The sequence below is a fragment of the Trichoplusia ni genome, chromosome 12, assembly GCF_003590095.1.
Source record: "Trichoplusia ni isolate ovarian cell line Hi5 chromosome 12, tn1, whole genome shotgun sequence".
NCBI classification, from domain to species: domain Eukaryota; kingdom Metazoa; phylum Arthropoda; class Insecta; order Lepidoptera; family Noctuidae; genus Trichoplusia; species Trichoplusia ni.
This window is the reverse complement of record NC_039489.1, coordinates 9,318,178-9,339,842: the sequence shown is the minus strand read 5'-3', so window position 1 is coordinate 9,339,842 and position 21,665 is coordinate 9,318,178. Positions and strand designations below refer to the sequence as shown.

The 21,665-nt window shown below is 35.2% G+C and overlaps 4 protein-coding genes across 5 annotated transcripts; 3 read left to right on the top strand and 1 right to left on the bottom strand.

Annotated features, from left to right (window-relative positions):
* The first annotated feature begins 7 nt into the window (after positions 1–7).
* LOC113499186 (antichymotrypsin-2-like) lies at positions 8–5,466 on the top strand. Its single transcript, XM_026879558.1, has 7 exons — positions 8–838; positions 1,542–2,059; positions 2,322–2,498; positions 3,031–3,244; positions 3,676–3,890; positions 4,129–4,311; positions 5,026–5,466. Exons 1-7 carry the CDS (start codon positions 826–828, stop codon positions 5,305–5,307), a joined length of 1,602 nt encoding a protein of 533 aa, XP_026735359.1. The 5' UTR covers positions 8–825; the 3' UTR covers positions 5,308–5,466.
* Positions 5,454–11,579, bottom strand: LOC113499187 (facilitated trehalose transporter Tret1-like). Its single transcript, XM_026879559.1, has 8 exons — positions 11,355–11,579; positions 8,327–8,462; positions 7,876–8,104; positions 7,488–7,650; positions 6,900–7,117; positions 6,478–6,649; positions 5,909–6,195; positions 5,454–5,746 (listed from the first exon to the last, which is right to left on the bottom strand). The coding sequence occupies exons 1-8, from the start codon at positions 11,427–11,429 to the stop codon at positions 5,470–5,472; spliced, it is 1,557 nt and encodes a 518-aa protein (XP_026735360.1). The 5' UTR covers positions 11,430–11,579; the 3' UTR covers positions 5,454–5,469.
* Positions 11,580–13,278: 1,699 nt separating this feature from the next.
* On the top strand, positions 13,279–21,625 carry LOC113499288. 2 transcript variants are annotated; one of them, XM_026879707.1, is made up of 4 exons: positions 13,279–13,522; positions 14,657–14,697; positions 14,941–15,079; positions 21,403–21,625. In XM_026879707.1, exons 1-4 carry the CDS (start codon positions 13,501–13,503, stop codon positions 21,588–21,590), a joined length of 390 nt encoding a protein of 129 aa, XP_026735508.1. In that variant the 5' UTR covers positions 13,279–13,500; the 3' UTR covers positions 21,591–21,625. The 2 variants fall into 2 exon arrangements, with proteins under 2 accessions (XP_026735508.1, XP_026735510.1); XM_026879709.1 differs by lacking the exon at positions 21,403–21,625 and adding an exon at positions 15,937–16,188.
* On the top strand, positions 20,360–21,285 carry LOC113499287 (salivary glue protein Sgs-3-like). Its single transcript, XM_026879706.1, has one exon. It carries the CDS (start codon positions 20,411–20,413, stop codon positions 21,101–21,103), a length of 693 nt encoding a protein of 230 aa, XP_026735507.1. The 5' UTR covers positions 20,360–20,410; the 3' UTR covers positions 21,104–21,285.
* Positions 21,626–21,665: the final 40 nt, after the last annotated feature.

Here is a 21,665-nt window from a genome sequence, read left to right as displayed (position 1 = left end):
CTTTTCTCAACTTTGTGTTGAGAAAAGGACATATGAGGTTGGCTTCCATTCTATCCGTATGTCCTATTCCTTTGCTAATGTAATGTACATTATGATGTCAAATTTGTTGTTTTGTTTCATTGGAATCTTGAAAAACTTGTTTCTTTAGAGACACTTGTCCACCTGTGTTAATTTTCCCTGTATTATTAAAAAATATATCGTTCAGAAAAAAAATATTGCTTCTAGTACCTATACGTCATAGAATTCGATACGTTTAATTTAAAAATAATGGGAAGTGGGTAGATGCAAAAGACCCTTAGTAATATTATTTTCCAGTTATGTGATTAAAAATAGCGAATCAGCTGCTAGGTTACAAGTCGTATGATAATAATTATATTCAAAATATTTTAAAGTTGTTTTAAAAGATTCTCAAGGAAAAACATAAACCGGCTGGTCTTGGGAAAACCGATACGTGAGCACCAAGCTTCTGTTGTCCCAAGATATTTAGTAAATCACAAAAGTAGATCTTAAGGGTGAGGCAAATAAGGTATAAAATCAATTGTTTTTAAAAATGTGATTTACCTCAACTATTGAATGGAATGCAAATTCAAAGGAAAAAGCACTTTGTTTCAACTGAATAAAGTCGAAATTGTCTTGATTGTATAGGCAGTGTATTCTATGAGATCTTGTTTACTGCCATTCGGCGAACAGTGTCAGTGGTTAGTGCATGTACGTGAACTCGGCGCACGCGCACTATGATAAAAGTGATTAATAGAATAATATAAACACGTGATTTAATTAGATTAGTGGGTGAAATAATAGCGGAAAATAAAGTTAAAAAAAAACATGTTGCTACCAAGTAAGTACTCAAAAGATTTTATAAAACAAATTTAGTTTAAAAATAGACTTAGATGCGGTGTAAAATGAGAAAATCATTCCCTAGCCAGTATAACCTGTTTGCGACTTAAAGATGAGTCTTCATGCTAGCAAAATACTAAAACTTGTCAAGGATAATGGAGACAAACAAAAATGATCACATCATATGAGTTTTGACTTATAAAGTTACGTATGATTTTTTATATAAATAAATAACCCTAACATGGATATGGACTTAAACTCTTGTTTTTGTTAAAACCTAAAATTCACAGCCTCTGGCCATTTTTTTAAGTATTATCATTTGTTAAAAACGGGTTTTGTTTTTAATTATGCAAAACGGAATAACGCCGTCAATACCAAAGTTCATGTTATTATTTTTTTAGTAAACGCGCCTGTTTTGTGTGTTGAAAGTTGAGAATAATTTGAAAATTTATATGGAAGAGCACTTAGAACTTATTAATATAGGATTTTTGACTATCGAATCGATTCTCTCACCATTGTTATCATTTGAGTATCACGTTTTTGGATTCTTTTATTTCTCAAAACGTGATGACAGATATAGCGTTTTCTTTGTCTATTAAGTTGTTTTTTTACTTAGAGAAATTATCAAAAAAAGCATTCATAATACGGTGCATTTTTTGCTTCCGTTTGGTTCGACACACAAATAATATACATCTTATTTACAGGTTTAACATTATGCTGCCTCATACTGAATGCCCAGTCACAGAATTTTTTCGCCAACAGTCCACTTACAGCCAAATTCTTAAACCCAGATCGAATATATTTTAATGACAATATTCCACGAGCACAGCCTCTTTCGCGACCATCAACAAGTCAAGTTGACGACGATGCTATCAGACAAATATTTGGTCCTAAACCAGCAGAAAATAATAAGAAACCTTCCACTTCAGTTGAGATCGAAAAGAGTAATGAGATAGGTTACAGTACGAGTGTGGAACAAGTGACAAATAGGAATGTCCCAGTTAGGAATGATAAAAGTAAAGAGACCGCCAGTAGGCAGACATCAGAACAATTTGGTAATAGGCAAGTAGGAACACAGCAAGCGTCAAAGAGGCAGCCTACAGTGCCACAGGATGTACGGCCACAGGGTTCATTGAGTCTGCCGGAGCCGCCACCGGTTTCTGGATCAGGTTTCAACAGTTTATTGTACTCTGTCACCAACTTCGGAATCAGTTTACTGAAGGTAAATACTTTAAATACTTTTGTTGAATGTTAATAATTTTTGTGTGCAGCTCATTGTATCTGTGAAATATTGAAAATATCACGTACTTCGTATATCTCAAACAAGGTTGGAGAAACATTGAAGAAACATTTTGGACTTTTTTTTGGTTTCGTTGAATCGATAAACATTTAAATACTTTAAAATTTCTGATAAATATATTTATTATTTTCCTTATAATTGTCGCCACCTTGTTAGTTCATCGATTCTCTTGTAACTATTTCAGAATGTGAACGCCGTGCAACCAGGCAATGTGGTACTATCCCCATTCTCTATTACCACTCTATTGGCGTTATTGCAACAGGGTGCGCTAGGACAGACACAGGAAGAGATAACTGCAGCTCTTCAGATGACATCTGCTAATTCCGCCTCTGCGTACGCTACAATTTCCCAGGACATTAAAGTAAGTAATGGAATACATACTCCTTTGATGATGGAGGATGTGATTACAGATTTTTTCACTAAAGAATGTTATTGTTAAACGCTTTTAGACTCAGTCACAGGTATAAAATATTGACTCGCTTAACTATTATCTCTAAGAGTGTGGTAATATTTTTCATTATACAGTACTTTGTACTTTTCTTTTATAATGTTGTCCTTTATAAACTTGTCCGTCAATAACTATTAAATAAAAAAACTTAAAAGACCCCCGTCACCTGACTTCATAACTGTTTAAGGTTGCCTCATGCGGGGATCACATCATCATAAAGATTACTCGACTAGTTCCAGACCCAACAAGCTTCGGTTCTTGACTCAAGACTCCTATTAAAAAAACCATCCAACAACCATCTTGCTTGTTTTTAATTGACTAGCTTACTATATTTATTAATGTTTTTTCCTCAACTCCTAAGTGTTTTAATGTGTGTTATGCATCAGTTACAATGAAATAAACGAAACGCTTATAAAAACTTTCAATATCCTAATTAAATTTCCAGAAGCGCAGCTCCCGCAACATTCTGAAGACAGGCAACCATTTGTTCATAGCTAATGGTTTCTCAATCAACCCTGACTTCAAGAGGGTGGCCCAGAACAGCTTTGACAGTGACGTCACACCGCTCAGTTATAACAGACCAGAGATGGCAGCACAGGAGATCAACAGCTGGGTTGCTTCGAAAACAGAGAACAAGATTAACAAACTCATTTCACCAGGTAAGGAATAGTACAGGAGGCCTTTCGTCACGTATAAAGTGTATGTCACGTTTTCGCAACCATAATAACATTACTTTTGGACGTGGTGCGCAGACCTCCAGGCAGATCAAACTAAAATTATAAAATAATATTGCCCAGTAGTGGGATCAAAAGCAGGCTGTATATATATATAAAAAATGTATAGCGAGATTTTCATTAATAATCATGTTGGACATGTATGCATCGCATAAATTCTTGTCCTACGCGGAGTTCGCAGCCCGCTCCACGCTGCACACAGTGAGTCCGGTGTCGGCTCACCATGTCAATCATAGTTGAAATAATGTGAAAAAAAAACCGTTTTAACCGAAATTACTTATTGTCAGTTTATGCGTTAAAGATCCAATCAATCACAGTACAAATTGTACTCAATTAAACATTTTCCACAATTTCAGATACTCTCTCTTCGTCAACTCAGATGGTCCTAGTAAATGCTGTCTACTTCAAGGGACTCTGGGAAATCCCGTTCAGAGCCGAATCGACTATTGGCCGGAATTTCCACCTCAGTAACGGTCAAATCAAAACAGCCCAGTTCATGAGAATGAGAAAGTTGTTGAGATCCGGTAGGGATCCGGCTACTAATGCTAAAGTTCTTATTCTGCCGTTTGAGGTAATTTACCATACTTTCCACCATAGTGTATAATATAAAAATTTACTCAGAACTCATTGATCGGTAATGTAAAAATTACTATTTATATATTTATCACGCTTATGTATGGGACTTTGAGCAAATTTTACAATGCTTGTAAAATATTCGAATTATAAAAATCATTTGTTTCATGCTTATACATGATTTTATCAATTTCTGGTGACTTAAAGTAAATCCCCTTAAAATATTACAATTTCAGCGTGAAGAATATTCTCTGATGTTGATACTGCCATCAGAGTTGGTGGGAATGCAAAGTACTCTGCAGCATATGACGGATGCCAGGCTCTTGAGCTATCTCAGCTTCCCTCCTTTGGACACAGAAGTAGAAATTCCCAAGTTCACAGTCCGAGCTGATACAAATTTGAATACAATTTTGAGGACCGTAAGTACTGAACTAATTAAAAAATGCTGTTTTCCAAGAAATGTATTTTATAACCTTATGACATCAAAAGAGTAAACTGTAAATCCCCTTCTAAACTTATCTAAGCATATCTAAGTAATGAAACAGTGTAGTGTTTTTGTTTCCATTTTTTGCTTGCTGCACATTGATTGATTAGGGGATTCCGTCACAGAAAACCACCTTGAGAGATAAAACCTGTTTCTCATTGGAACCTAATCAATCTTTAAGTGCAGTTAGGTGACCTTATTCATCTTTACGAATTAATTATCTCGGTTCAATGTACTCCAAGTAACGTGACGACGACTGATAAGTAAATATGACGTTTTATGTCTTCGAAATTGTTTAAAACAAAGAGTTATCAAGTCAACCTCAGGTTGTATTGGTGAAGAATATATAAATAATGTCATAATTAAAGTAAACTCGTCTGTGACGCGCGCGACCTTTTACATAACGAAGTTTTTTATCAAGCGTTTTCCTTATTGAGTGGTCGCTCTGGTGGTCATTTGTTCATTGTACAGCATGTGTTTTATTTAACGCTAAAGTTAAAGTAAGATTTAGCTTTTCAGTAATTTTATTAGTCTTGTGTTGTACTTAACGAAAATGTTGAAAAGATAAGTCTCAAAACCAAAAACTAAATCCTGTACTTTGCCAAAAGTTAATTTTTGTTATATTTATATTTTTTACTTCTATTTACAGATGGGCATCACAAAAATGTTTGGGCCGTACGCTGAGCTGAACAGACTAGGAATGTATCGAGCTTTTTCACCGCAAATCTCGTCGGCAGTACATTCTGCAGTCTTCTCTATAGACGAAGAGGGAGGGTCAGCGGCCGCCGCTACAGCCTTCGCTGCTGTAGCACTTTCATACGACGAACCTGCTTCAGTATTTAAAGCCAACAGACCATTCATAGCAATCCTCTGGGATTCTAAAACTTCCCTGCCCATATTCATGGCCAAAATAGAAGATCCCCAACTGTAATTTCGAAGACGTAATTTATAATACTCACTTCTAGATTTATTTAAGGACTGGCATTTTGACTAAATGAAGCGACAGTAATAAAATATTAATTATATTTAGGAAGATTTAAAATCTAGTCTAATTTGTACTTAGTCTATAAAATTATAAAATACAAGATAAGAGTCATCTTTTTGATTTCCTGAATTTGTTGATGAACCAATCGTCGGCGAATATTCTGAATTTATTTTCGTAGTAGGATTCCACTTCTTGGAGGGATATTCCTTCTGTTTCTGGTAAGAAGAAGTAAAGGTAGACTGTGCCAACAAACGCGAATGCAGCGTATGCGGCGAAGGCACCCGTTAATCTAAAGTTCAGCTCCAGATCTATAAGGGTTTTGGATCCAAGGAACATAACCACGTAGTTCCAAGCTGCTGCTGTGCCTTGGGCCGACGCACGACTCCTGAAATTTCATACAAGAAGTATTAAAACAGAAAAACAGGATCACAGTTTTCAATTCAATGCTGTGAATAACTTAATTGCGAGAATTGCAGATTCCAGACGACAAAGCAGTTTTCTATTTGGTCAAAATAATAACAAAGTTAACATTTCAAAGTTAACTCACCTGAACGGGAACACCTCTCCAAGAATAACCCAAGACACATTAAACCCATTAAATATAGTCAGCAAATAGAAAAACACCAACGGAACCAAACTCTTCTCTTCGGGGAAAGTGCTTGGATCGTACGAGAACACAGAGTCAGCTAAGTGGTAGTTAGCGTAGACACTGAGAGCAGCACAGCAGACGGCTGATCCAAACATAGCTGAAATCCCCAGTTTACGCTTCCCGAGGAACTTTATGACCCCAATGACAACTATACTTGATAACAGAGTGATGACTCCGACCATTACCTGAAAGTAGGAAATATTTTTACTTGAAAGTGCTTAAGATGTGTTAAAGCCATAGCAAATTGTTTAGATAGAAGTGCATAAATATAGAATAAAAAAAGTAAAATCTAATCACGTAGCACGATGTAAAAGCAATAGACCGGACAAAGCGGAACAATCTAAAGGAGGCCTTCGCCCCTGCAGTGGGACAGTAATGCCTAAACAAAAAAAAATCTCAGTCTATCTTAATCTTTAAACAAACGCCGATAAGAATGTATATGTAAGTATGTATGTATGCGTACTTACCACAATATTATTACTGTCATCTGCCATTCCGAACGCAGAACACACATTGACCATATTAGGTTTAACCGGGGTGAGCCCACTCATTACAACGAAAGTGAAGTATAACATGGTCAACAACAACGGCCGGAGGGTTTCCTTACATAACATGATGATGTTGAACTTCACGAAGAATCTGAAAATAGTACAAGGGTTTAATATGCTGCTGGGGAGTTTGTTGCTCCGTTTATTCTCTAACAGTAAGAGTTCTTAGGAAGCTGTGAACGGTGGGCAAAACTGGGTGCTCAATGTAATGACTTTACATTTTGATTGAGTAGACAGAATTTAAAAAATGAAACTTGAATGAAAATGAACTGAATACACTAGAAACTTTCAAGCTTGAAAAAATGCGCAAAATAATAAAACACTTTAACGGTTCCGTTTACCTCTTAAAAACGTTAATTTTGTCATGATCGCAGTCCATATCCAGCTTGTTTTCCTTCCAGCATACAACACAACCCTCAAGACTCTTGGAGTATACCACGAGCTTGTCAAACTCTTCCCTCACATTGTCTTCAGTGGTCCATCCTCGAAGGTAGCACAAGGACTTGAGAGCATCTTCCTCTCGACCTTGTGACAGCAGCCACACGGGTGTGTCTGGCACCTAATTAAATAATTGGGATGAATTATTACTACTAGCCTGAAATGGCAAAACATCAGACTATTCTTCCAACTGGCTCATTTATTTGGATTAATATTAGCTTGCTGCGCTCTAGGGTTCGCTACGCCATTTCTTCTCTTCGCCTTGATCACATAGGAATGTCACTATCCAATCTCCAGTATGACTTAGAACAGCGCTATCTTTAAGACTAACTAAAAATAAGATTTCTTTAAAGACAAAATATTTTCTTTTTTTCAGGACACCAGTTTGCATTCGTGGTTAATTAACCTGCATAAATCGAATGATTATTTTAACCAATAAAATCTCATTATACTGTAAGGTATTTGATCAGTCGAAATGCATGTATACTCACAGCACCTATTATAACCAGGAACATGGCGGTAAAAGGTATTGCAAGACTCATTATCGCAGCAGTTTGCCACTTCACAACTGAGCCCAGAAAGTACATTCCTGACACGCCGATGGAGAGGAACAACTGAGTGACCGTGCATAGAGACCCACGTATTGATGGTTCACTGAAACAGACATAACAGAGGATAAGGTTTATGTTAATAATTTGCTACAGCTTCGTCTATGACGCAGGTGATTTAAATTGAAAAAGACATCATTATGAGAGGAGGACGAAGTATTGGGATGGAATCGTAAAAAAATCTGATTTTGATTTGCCGTTGTTAAGATTATTTAAAAAAGGTTACAATTTGTTTGATAAGATTTTGAATGATTTTATAACACCATCTCACCTGATTTCTCCAACGTAAGAGTTGATCGGTGCTTCCATAATTCCTGTCCCGATGCCTAGCAGAGCATTCGCAATGAACAGTGTGGGGACATTCCATGCGAAGTACATGAGAATCCATGCGATCACGTGCGGGATGTTCACTAGAAAAGTGGCTTTCTTCCTACCAATATGGTCCACTAGGGGTCCTGATAGTAGTGCCCCGAACGGTTGGGTGAGAAATGATAAGCTACCTGAAAATGTTTATTATTCAAATTAATTAAATTACAGGAATTATTGTTTGGATGCCATGTTTTTTTTAATCTGACGTTTCAAACTTGCCACGTGGTTTCTATTGAAATGGATTTCATGAGACTCTCCGGTCAGTAATTTTATTTAAGTTACGGTAAAATATCATACATATCAGAAATTGGTGCATGAGGGATGATATAGTTCATAGGTAATGTATTTCTTACCGAACCACGACGCCTGGGTATCAGTCAGGGAGAGATCACTGGAAGAGTTGAGTAGTTCAGGAATTACTATGGTAGCGAAACTGATTGCCATACCCAGGTCGAGGAGGAGCAGGTTTGGTGCCATACTTGCTAATAGCTGAAATTGTTTAGAAAATAATATTAAAGCATTTTTAGGCTTGACAATGTTTGTTTGTATGAATGTTCTGCATTTACGTTGACTCTCATTTGAATGTGGTACAATTTGGTTGACAGTTCAGAAAAAAGGTGGGTTTATACTATATTTTTTTCAATATACAGTTCCGTACAATCTGACTAAAAATGTAGTATTATTCTTAGTGTTTTAATACTATGTATAAAATAACTGGTCAGTTGTTTTTTTGTTGTTAGAGCGTCAACAACAAAAAAAAACAACTGACCAGTTATTGTATTTAATAGGATACAATATGGTGGTGACGGAAACACAAACAGACAGCGCATCCTTATTCAAAAGTTCCGATTTAACCCTTTGAGTGCGGAACCCCTTAAACACGGCACGGACGACAATCGTCAAGGATGATGGAGAAAACATGTACATGATGGCAAAAATAATGTGATTTTAGTAAGTTTTTTTTCTATAATACAGTGGAAAAGCCAATGATGAAAGACATCACATTTTCAAGGCTAAAACGTAAACTATCATGTCATGTTCTAAATTATACTGCTCAAAAATTAAAGCATAATTTCTTTAGTCTTGAATAATAATATGGTAATGTTATTCGAAAATATAAGAATTAAATAAAATTTGTATGCTATAATTAACATAAATTTATTTAAACAACATAAATATACACAATAATTTAATTGTTACGACTTACAAAAACTCGTAAATTATTTCTTTTAGACCAACAAAAAACCAGCAAAAAATAATAATTTACTGTTTCCTAGTCATGGCAAGTAAATATAATGTTACGTCTCTATTCTCTTGTGTTAGGCCGACATTGTTGGCTGCACGTTTTATCTAATAATTCAGGATAATCAGATCTAATTAGCTGAAACCAATTTAGTGGGATCGTCAAGCTATTGTTGAAGAACGCAGCGTATAATCCCACGTAAGTGATGCAGACAGCTAGATATTTGCATAGTTCTGCGTGTCTATCAACAAATTAAGTAACATTATAACAGATGTGCAAGCAGGACAGCTACTACATGGCGTAGAACGACGTCTCTTTTTCACATTACTGGTGAGGCTTTTTCGTTTTGTCTAACACCTGTGGTTATGATCCAATGAAATTAACACTGGGCTTTGGTCCAGTTTTGTTTAAATAACGACTCCCGCATTTGAGCCTTGTGCGTGGGGGCTTTCGCAAGGTCCTGCGCGGGTTTCGAACCCGTGACAATTCGCGCACAGTGGTATGAAAAGTAGCATGTGTCCTTTCTCAGGATTCAAGTTTATTCCAAACATTATACAGCCTTTCACCATTTTAAATTGGTTGGTGGTGTTACCGTCGAAGAACGAAATTTCGAATTATTTTGCATTATTAATATAGAAACTGGGGAACCAACTACGATAAGTACTTTATAATTAAAAAAAAACGAAATATTTTTGATCTTGAAAAGTCAAAACTCACGTTTTCACTAGAAGGTTGCTGAAAAACATTTTAGGTGCAACATAGAGTTTGTTCCACGTGACGTCCAACAGGGCGTAACATAAGGCATGGCATATCATATGTATCACGTTTTTGTTGCTTTTATATGGAGATTAGCAATTTAACAAATTATATTATGTTTAATAGCCCAGTTACATTTCCTTTTCGCGGAAAAGTCATGGAAACGGAATTGAGAAATAATTAATTCTCTGAAGAGCAGTTTCGTAACAAACATTCAAAGTAACTGTATCCGACTATCTAAATGTTTAGGTAATAGCGAAACTGCTTAACCAAAATGTATTTAAATTATCATACAGAAGTTACAACTAAAACAAAATGCCACAGAGGCCATAGGTCATGAAAATGGGAAGTCGCCATGCATGGTTAGTCGCATGGTTTTTGCTTGAAAGACTAATAGCTTTGCGCGTTTATAATATTTGTAGGGCATTCAGGTAATTTCAAACAATAAGGTTGTCAACAGCATTAAATCGTAAAAAAGCGGTTTGAAAAAATAATAAAGTTGACGGAAACTGTCAAAAGGAAGATAAACGCGACATTGAACTTGAAATCAAACGTTTTTTACCAGACGCCTTGGTAAGTACAACTGCCTAGCATTGAGAGAGCCAAGAAGTACAGAAAACCTCTTTTTTTAACCCGTAAGTTGATAACTGATCAGACGTTATTTTATGGATAATAATAGAGAGTCTCGAGGTATAGATAGGAGGCCTATATCAGCGTGGTATCAGGTGAGGCCTGATACCATAGGGTAGTGGGACCCATCTCAACTAGAGAGAGAGACTCTTCCAGTTGTGTACTCCACGGTGTCAATGGTGTATAACAATAATCAAGAAATGACATTATATCTTTGAAAAAGTCATTTTAACATTATGCTTCCATTGGAATCGAACCCACAATTCGTTCATACAAATCTATAAGTATGTACGTAGAACCGCCAGGAGACACCGATAATTCACGAATTTATTAAAATATCACATACGACTACAAAATTTTTGTTACGATTATGTTGCTACAGGTAATGCAACATAATATTTTTGCAATACATTGTACTTGTAATTGCATGAGTTTCAGTCAAGGTTACTGAAGATCATGGGTAATTCAGTTTTATGCCTCTTGTCCGTCATAATATCTTAAATAATTTTTTTAGGATAATAATCGAATCGAAAGAGTAAGGTCTAATATTAAATAAAGAAAAATGAGAACAACATTGACTAAGAGCGGCGGATTCTTAGTGGACTTTTTAATTTTTTCACTTTGTATCACTTTTAAAACACGGGATAACTATATTCAACGATAACAGGAGTTTTTGAATTGGTTACATTATTATTATTTACCCTAGATGATACCCTGGGCAAAAAAGAAGAAAAAAAGGGATAAATACTTACTTGTGCAGTTATTGATTTAATCCTGCTGCTAGGTAGCGGCTTCCCAACCTTCATTTCTGTGATTTTGTACACCATTTTTAAATCTTTTAATTAAATAATTATTTATTTAATTTAATAAAATATAGCATTTTCACTGTGTATTCAAATGCAAAAAGACATCCGAGAGCGACTTTTCGGATCACAAAACACGCCAGCCTTCTACTGGCAAAGCTAATAAAATGCTACAGAAATTATGAATCACGCGACAAAGCCAACTGCTAATGTATCTCTTATTGTATTAAAACACGTGGATATTAGCATGTTTTTAGTTGTACAGTAGCTTGCATGAAAACTGCAAAATATTTATAGACCGTAATTGTAAATAGCATCTAATAGTCGTTGAGCATGGATGTGGATGGATATTGGGGAAAAGGACCACATAAATGATGGATGGATTGTGTAAAAGACAATATGGCTGCAAAGAGTGTTTCTTGTGAGATGACGTCAATTAGAAAGGTATGGAAGAAGAAGACATGTTGCGCTGACCCCAAATAAAATAATTGGCATAAGGGCAGGGGAATGATGAATGGTAAATAGCTTACCCCTAACTCCTAAAGTCATATTTATTACATTTGGCAGAAGGAGAGAAAGATGGGACCTTACACTGTGTAGTGCGCTGTCTCACTTAACACCTACACTAAAACTAGACTAAACTAAATGTCCTAAAGTAATATTATATTGGTTTTGGAAGTGGGACACCGAAATCCACGTAGAGTGGCATCTCTCTCCCACCTGCAACTATATTACTTTAAGACCTTTAACAGTGAGGTAGTAGTTTGGTTTAATCATCATTATCAGCCCATATTCGTCAACTGCTGAAATAAGGCCCCCCCAATTGAGCCATTGAGATCTATCCAGTTCCTGCGAGCTATCTTGCACAGATCATCACTCCACCGTGCCTAAAGACGAGGTGTGGTTTTTTTTAATACCATATACTAAATCAATTGATGCTATCAACTGTACCCTTGGTGGATCTTTTCCATAAGTATTTCTAAACTTATGATAACATTATGGTACTGAACAACGTTCATCTTTGTGCAGTTCTTGAGCTAGGTTTGAATGAACATAGCTCCATTGGTAAGCTAAACGTTTCGGCCATTAGTTTGTGAATGACGTAAACGTGACATGTAATCAGTTGTCCACGTGTGTTCAATGGAAAATGTAGGAAATGTAGATCAGGAATAACAAAGTGATATAACAACTTAATGGTGAATATTTTATTGCGAGGAAATTTACTCGTGAAATTCTCGTCTTCTGATCAGGATTTTTGATCCTTTCTAGGTATATGATAGGGTATATGTTCTATGGTAACAATCAATCATATGGATACCATGACTGACTGACTAAAAACTACTAAGTACCAAAATTAAATGTAAGAAAGAAGCAATTTGTTATATTTTCTCCTAGCACAGGTAAATACTTACCTAAATAAGCTCTCCATGTAAGATTTAATGTTTATGTTTAGTCATGTGTCAAATAAACTTTTTTTTATATAACATACACCAAAGAAAAAAAAAATTAAAGCAATGCATCAATAAATTCATCTGCATCACCATTTTTATCCTTTACTTCAAGGTCATGCTCATAGGGACAATTAACGTAATGAAAATTTCGATGGCACACAGATGATGTATTTCTTAAGCCGCTAAACAACAAGCACTAATAATTGTAACGGGCATACATTTGCACGCACACCTTCATTCCTCTTTCTGAAATCAAATTGCTTTTTAAGCCTATTTATACGGAACCCTAGCGTCGCGAGTCCCAGTTGTGCATGCCCGGTTATTACTATCACGTGTAACTCGTTCTTAGAGTTAGGTACTCTAACACCTGACACATAGTTGGTCAGTATTAAGGCTTTATTTACTGTCAAACTAAGAGTCTACTCTTTGTGTTCGAGAAAATTACATTTTACTAATCGACTCGACACTGATGCAAAATGTAACAATACAAACAAATAAGAACAATGTAGTTAGCTGTGCAGTCAATTTTGTTTATAACTAAAAAGTAAGAGAGCAGTAAATATTTTATGGTTTAGTAAAATATTTACAGTCGTCAAGTAACCGCGCCACGGTAAAAACAATACACGGAACAATGTTAAGATAAAATGTTTTTATTAATTTTACTGGGTAAGCAATGCATATAAATTAACGAAGTAGGTAATTATGTTTGTGAAAAAATATTACTTTATTAAAATTTTATAAAGCTTTGGTGTATTTTCGATATCGACAATTTACTGACTTGTTTTGCTATGCTCAGCACATCAATTCACGAAATTATATGTAGGTATAGTGCTTGGGACTTTAAAAATAGTTAGGCGACGCGTTTTCTTATTCCTTGAAAAAAATCTGGCCTTTGGGATAGAACATCGAATGACCTAACTTAAACTAAAGTAAACGAAGAACGAGAAGTAGAAACTTGGTAAATGACTGGTCCGGTTGACGACTGGGTATAAAAGTGAAATTGCATTAAACCCGTCTGATTGATAGTTAAAAAATATAACAAGCAAATTAATAAATCCAATAAGTAGGTGCTGTTCATAAAACTAACCAAAAATTATATCTTTGCGACATCCTTATCACTTGTAAAGCACAATTTTACTTTAAGCAGAACAAATTATAATGTTTATTGTGTAGTACTATTATAATATTTGCAAGTCCACACTCATTTAGTCAATGCAATTGTAACAATAAGCGTTACATATTTGACTGCTAATTACCAAGTTATGACGTACATGCATTGAAAGACATCCGTGAATACTTTTTATATATTTCTAAAGTTTTTACCGAAGATACATTTTGTTTTGTACGTTTTTCAATGTATGTAGACCCATAAATAATATTTTAATTGTGAATGTGAATGCACTTTAAGTTGAAGTTTATAAAGTGAACGGAGTCACTGAGTGATGTCTAACATACAGGTGAATGTAATCATAAAACAATTGAAGCGCTTGTGTTTACACTGTTTTGATCGATGGCAATTTATTTTGTTCATTGACTGCGAAATACTTTCGATTTAGAAAAATAAGGCTGTCTTGTGAAAGTGTTGTTATTAAAATAAAAAGGGTTGATCAGTAATCTGACTTAATTACACGGTTTTCTTTGAGAGACACACATAGGTTTCACTCCGCGTTTTGTCACATTTTTTTTACTGTTGATTTTTAAGAGATAAAATTGGATTATAATATCTAACTTACTGCTGTTTTTCTACAATAACCTGTATTAGTTTTGAAAGTGTTAGTATTTTGACATATTTTGTTACAGTTCTATCATCACCAGATTGGACTCAGCAGCATTTGACTTATGTAAATATTTTAATTATTTCTTGCATATTTCATAAGTTCTTCATGCACTGCCAGACACCGGCTTAAAAGCAGTAAATTTACCGAATAATTGAGAAGTCAATAAACCTACTGACTTGATGTTTTTGAAAAAAAAAAATCTGTCGATAATGAATTATGTTATTAAAAAGAGTTTTCACTGCTAATACCTGTTATATTGTATACTAAACTAACTCCAGAATGTAATATATCAAAATTTTCATTTAGCCGGTGGACTATTGTAAATTGGCAGCCGTATGCATCCACGACAACCGCATGGTGTGCGCGACCACGGAGGACGGGTGCAGCCGACGAACGTTCATCGATCAGTGCGACATGTACGAATATAACTGCGATTTTGGAGCAAGTAGGTATACGAGTATTTATAGAAACTTAAACATACCTATTCATGGTTATTTTGTACTGTAATGTATATTACTTGCAAGACATGGTTGCATTAGTGTAAAAATATGAATTGTATATGCATATACATTTGTATACGTTTAGTTTTAGATATATCATTTACTGTTTGTTTGTTCCAAATAAATAAATAATTATTAATTAGGTATGCCTAGAATGTGTGCATGTACCTATAATAATAATTATTAAAATTAAAGATTGATATATGATGAAATTAACAGCTGAAAAAATCTAAATCCATACTTGTTCATCGGTCATTGGTTTCGAATCAATAAGAACTTGGGCGGCAAATTCGCGGGAATCAATTATTGAGAGAGAGTAGAGTTAAGCAAATCGCGCGTTTTCATAGTCGGGTAAATTAATATCTTACTTTCAGAACAACTGAAATTGCCGTGGTTAACTTGCCCACATTAAATATTATATTAGAATTTGCAATGGGTTTACTTTATATTTTATGCAAACTCTTCATATAAGTGGTACTAAAAATAAACGTATGTAGGTACAGAGGTACTAACTGCAGTAAGTAAGTAGATAAACTATTTGATAGAAAAGTACCTGTATGTACTCGAATAATTTTACCAGTTAACATCTAAATCAGTCCTAACAAGGGGTAATCGATAGAATAAAACTAAGACCATGCGTAAAATAGCCGTGACTGCTTGCATCTGGAATTATTTTTAGGCATAATATTTCAATAGGTAGCTACAGATATCTTTTTACAAGAGACTTAGTGTAATTCTACAATATTATGTTTTGGAGTAAAACAGCAGAAAAACTTAATATTAATTAAAATGAATCTTTCAGGGTACAGAAAGTACACGGGAGTGCAAACTGCGACTTGTAAGGGGAAACAAGATTTTCGATGTAATTAATTTAATTTATTATAATTTGTTTATGTAATAAATTAATTGGGAAATTATATCTGTTTTACTCCAAACATAATCCTGATAATAGTTTTTAAATCGCCTTAGTACCTGTAGCTTACTAGACACTTGAGTGTGTTGTCAATTCTAGTTTTGTTCCGTTGCACTTAGCAACAATTTTCGAATGAGAGCTAAATGTAGTACACGCTTTTTTAAAGATAAACAAAAGGCGTTGTGAGCGTAGCACTTGTTTTAACAGATTTATTCATACTTCTATGTTCCCAAAAAGTAGCACAAATGAACTAAGTGAATTAGGTATGTGCCTTTTTTTTATAATTTATTTGTGGAAAATTGAGTACGTAATAAGGCACTTGTAAGAAATTTATCTTATGCATTTCAAATAAATATTAAATTAACGCATACGATTTCAGATTATCATGAAACCTACACACTATTTTGTCTAACTTCTGAATTGGATGCACCGCATCCAAACCTTGTACCAACCTCAACTTTAATACCAGCGCCTTGTGGCACGACAGTTACAAACTCATTCATTGATGAAACATTTCTAACGCATAAAAAGAATTCAAAGAAACACAAGAAAACCAAAAAACGAAAATCTTGTGAAACAACTGCAGAACCACCGTTACCAAATATTGTGCCAGAAAACTATCATATCCGTAAAGATGGAGGAACAACTTTATCTCCGCAACAGAATGACGGCAGCACTAATATTACATTTAACGATACAGATCCAACAAATGACAAAGGTCCCAAGACACACGAACCTTCAGAGTCAGATACTACACAAACACCGTTGGAAGCAATCACAGATAACGAGCATATTCGTACTGCCTCCAACGAAATAAACTTAAATGAGGAAGTGTTTCCACCCCATCAAAGTCATGTCTATACATCGCACACACTGAATTCACCCATTTGGTTAACGGGACGGCATTCAATATGGACAATAGAATCAACCGTACCTTCGACAGAATCAGTATGGCCGGATTCCACAATAGTTTACATTAACAATCAGTCTTTAGAGCAGCATTCGATAAAAGACGAAATTACAAACTTTATTGATACATCAGACCAGCAAGTGCATAAATATTCAAATGAATTAATTTCAAGCAAAGAAAACCATACTCATATTTCCACACAAGATCAATATTCTGGGTCTACTCGTGGTAGTTTGCCCGAGCAAAAAACTGAAATATCTTTAGATCCTTCGCCTATTACGAATCCTGACAATTCTCTTACCACAACTCGCGAATACCATATTGAATACAATACTCCTTTTCATCATCTTGAATATTCCCCCGAATTTACGACTGAACGTCCTGAAAATACTTATGACCCTAACCCTACCCATGCTCATGATGACACTCCTCAGTATTTTACTAAATATCATGACGAATTAACTACTAAAAACCCTCAAGAATATACACCTGCATATCCTTACGTTAATGATCCTACCACAAATTCTGAACACTCACCTACAACAACGCGTGAATATACTCATTACACTCATCCTGAACCTCCTCATTTATTCCACCATGACTACCCTAAGTTTACATCTGAGGAAAGTTATTATCTATCGCCATCATCGTCATCATCACAGAAATACGTCCTTTCAACTTTCTACACTCCCCATCAAACGTTCTCTCATGTTTCCCATCCAAACATCCCTTCTATGGGATATCATACTACCCAACAATCTTCCAAACATGTTTATCAGCCTACTACACATAAAATGCACCATGATCTATCAACGCCTTCACATCCTGTTTCTCATAAACCAGCAAATGTAACTTCGAAATCCACAAGTGAAAAATCTACTGAAACTCAATTTTCGTACGAAGAACCGACTTCAGCATCGAAAGAAACTTCAAATGATCTTCACAGTGACCCTTCATATGATTATTCCAATCTACCTTCAAGTAAATCTTCGCACGAAAATACTAACGACCTTTCACATGAAAATTCAAAAGAAACTCAATACGATCCCTCGCCAAATGACTCGACTGAAATCCATGATGATTCATCAAATGAATACTTGACTGTATCTATCGAACCTCATAATGCCTTAGAATATGACGATGATTCTACACAACTGCCTTCCCGTGAACAAGGATCTATTCCTCCTATAGATAATGGAATAACTCCTCAACAAATAACTGGGCCATTAAATTCGGGTACACCTGAATATACGCCTTTGGACACTAAGCCCGAGTTTTCTAGAAGTCCTTTCACTTTGCCGGCACAGAGTCCTCATGATGAATCACAGGAAACATATTATGAACCTTCTAGCAATGTTCAAGAGAGTTCTTTTCATGAACCTGAATCCGAGCCATCATTTCAAGGTGAATTGATCCCAGAAAATTCTTCTAAGACTCCAGTTGAGATGAATCCAGAGAACTCACCACAAGATGAGATGAAGCCGGATAATTCATATGAATATGAAATTTCCCCAGATAATTCCAATGGCAATGAATATGACATGACCCCAAACAATTCCTATGTAAATGAATATGAGGTAATCCCGGATAATTCATATGTTATTGAATATGAGGTGAGCCCAGATAGTGCATATGAATATGAGATGCATCCAGATAATTCATATGAAACTGAATGTGAAGTTTGTCAGTATTTTGAATATATAGAACATGAACATATCCACGGAGGAGAAGGAGAGTGTAAAGAATGTGAAATAGTGGAATGCGACGTTTGCGAAATGAGATCGGGGAGGAATGGTACAAGAATAAAGAAACTGCTCGGAAAAACTACAAAACACCGAAAGGGTAGAATGATAGAACTGCAGAATGGTACAAGAATAAAAAAAATATACAAAACAAAGTTGAAAAATCAGAAAGGCAGAAAAATAAAAAGACAGCAAAAAAATATAAAAATAAATCCATATCCAATAGCAAAAAGAAAGAAGGGAACAAAAATCGAAAACATGAGGCGTAAAAAAATTGAAAAACGTAAGGGTACAAACAAGCTGAGAAAAGATCTTGTAACAAAACAAACTTTAAAATATGGTCTTTTAAAAAAAAAGATAGTTGGATCTGGCCCTGTCTTAAGGAATCCCACTGAAGTAACTCCGTGTTGTGAAAGACCTAAAACGTGGGAAACTACAACACATCCAACGCGGATTATTTATATTACCACCCCAGCGCCATCTACCACAGCAAAAACAGAAGTTACATCAGATTATTACTTGGAAACCGAAACACCATGTAAGCACCAGCATACTATTATAAATCATACCTTTGGCTATACTTGGTACCTTAGCATTCAAGTAAAATTGCAAGCCTATTTCGTGATGCTAATCTATGTTTAATCAAACTTAGAAAGAAAGCTTTATTCATAAGCGTTTATGAAGGAGAGAGTATTTAAAGTTCTTGAATTCAACTTACTACAGTTGTACAAGCGTATCAGCAAACATAAATATAGATCATCATCACAGCGTGGATTTGAATTCTTATTCAAATACGAATCTTTTAGTACTCAGGTCAACTTATGAGAGCTTTTTAGTTTGATATGGAAGTTATAATACTTTAAAATAATAATAATAAAAACATCTTTCATTTGTACAGTTGTGTAAATAATTCGGTAAATAAAAAATACAGTGAAAATTCATCAAATGCTTCTAAGCAATAACAGCTACTTAAATAGATATTACCTGACAACTTTATATTTTCACCTATAAAGCATTAAGGTAAACCAAACATTACAGCAAAAGTAAATTCTGAGTTAGAACAATTATTACAATTGTTTGTCATTTTGCCAAACAGCTGCCACCACAACTACCTCCACAACTACCACTCCATTTACAACAACCTCTACCACACCCGAAACCACAACAAGATCTACCACACCCGAAACCACAACAACTACGACCACAACTACAACCACAACAACAACCACAACCACGACCTCAACTACAACCACAACAACCACATCTCCGACAACAACCACTGAATTTATACCTTGGTGGGAGACGCCTACTGAAACTACAAGTACCACAACAACACCTGCTCCCTGGACAACAGAAACAACCACAACCACACCACAATATCGAACTACTCCAAGACTTGATACAACTACTTGGTGGTACCCAACAACGTGTAAAGATAAAATATGTGAAAGACCTCACACGTGGGAAACTACGGCCAGGAGAAGATATCGAAGAAGATATGGATATCATTAATAATGTATGTACTAAATGTTTTCTACTTGAATACATTAAGTAATCTATTATATATGTATTTTATTTTGGTACCTGCTAACAAACACTATTAAAATAACTTTTTTTTAAAGCACTGCTTCGCTTTTTCCGACTTAGTTTTAATATATTTAACAATAAATATTTACTTGTTACAGGATACGTTTTTAGAAGCTACTGTGAAATGCACCAATTACCGACACCACCTGAAATTAACTTTTGTCAAACACCTCAAACAACTCAAAAAGATAACTCTGATTCGGACTATCTTGAAAATACAGGTGATTCTAGTACAGATTACAGTGATACATGTGAACCACCTTGTGAAGTCCCATCGACATGGGTGACAACCGAAGTAAGAACTCATCCATATATAGAAATTACTACGACACCTTTACTAACTACCACAACCACTGCTACAACTCAAACTATAACCACAACTGATAGTCCAACTACAACCACAACTGAAAATACAACTACAATCACAACTGAAAGTACAACTACAATCACAACTGAAAGTCCAACTACAAGCACTACTACAACTACAACCACAACAACCCCATCACCGCCACCACCGACGACAACTCCTAGTACTACAACACATGTTGTTGTGTTTACAAAAACTGAAACAACAACAACTCGACCGCATGAAACTACTACTGAAGACTCATCTACGTCTGAAGAGATTACAAGTGTTGAAACATCACGAAGTATAGTACATACACAACCATTAACTCACTCACATCTATGTGGATCATTAAGATGTGAAAGACCCGTTACATGGTCTACCACAACTAAAAGGCTCTTTAACAGAGCTTGGAGAAGGCATCGATTACGACGCCGACGTTATTTAAGTAAATTAAGAAAACCTAAATAAGGAAAGTCCTAGATTAAATTTACGTCAATTATTTTGATTAAACCAGTTTATAAACAGAATGTATTTTAATTGATACCCACAAAATTACTCTCAAACATTATATTTCTCTTCGTAATTTTAATGTACTTAATAAGTCACAATTACAATCACAATGACAGTCTAAACAACTTATCTTTGCAACTGTCTATGCATGGGAAACCCTTGTAAAAATACACAGTTAATGTCACCCAAAAAAAACATCAATAATAAACTACAGATAGATGATGATTAAAAATTTAGTAGTTATGTATTTTTTGCAGGATTTGACATATCACCATGCGATATCGAGAAAAATGAGGTGACAGAACGACCAGAAGCAACACCTGTCGACGAAAATAGACCGGCAAAGAAATGCATGAGACCCAGCTCATGGTTCACAACAGTCAAAGGGGAAACTAGAGACTTTCACAGAATTATAGAAGATAATAAATTAGGACAGAATTTTTAACATTAAAGCAATTTTTAAATGTTTCATGCCGTCGTTGTAATAATTATGTAATATAGGGTTGTAAATTTAAGCTTT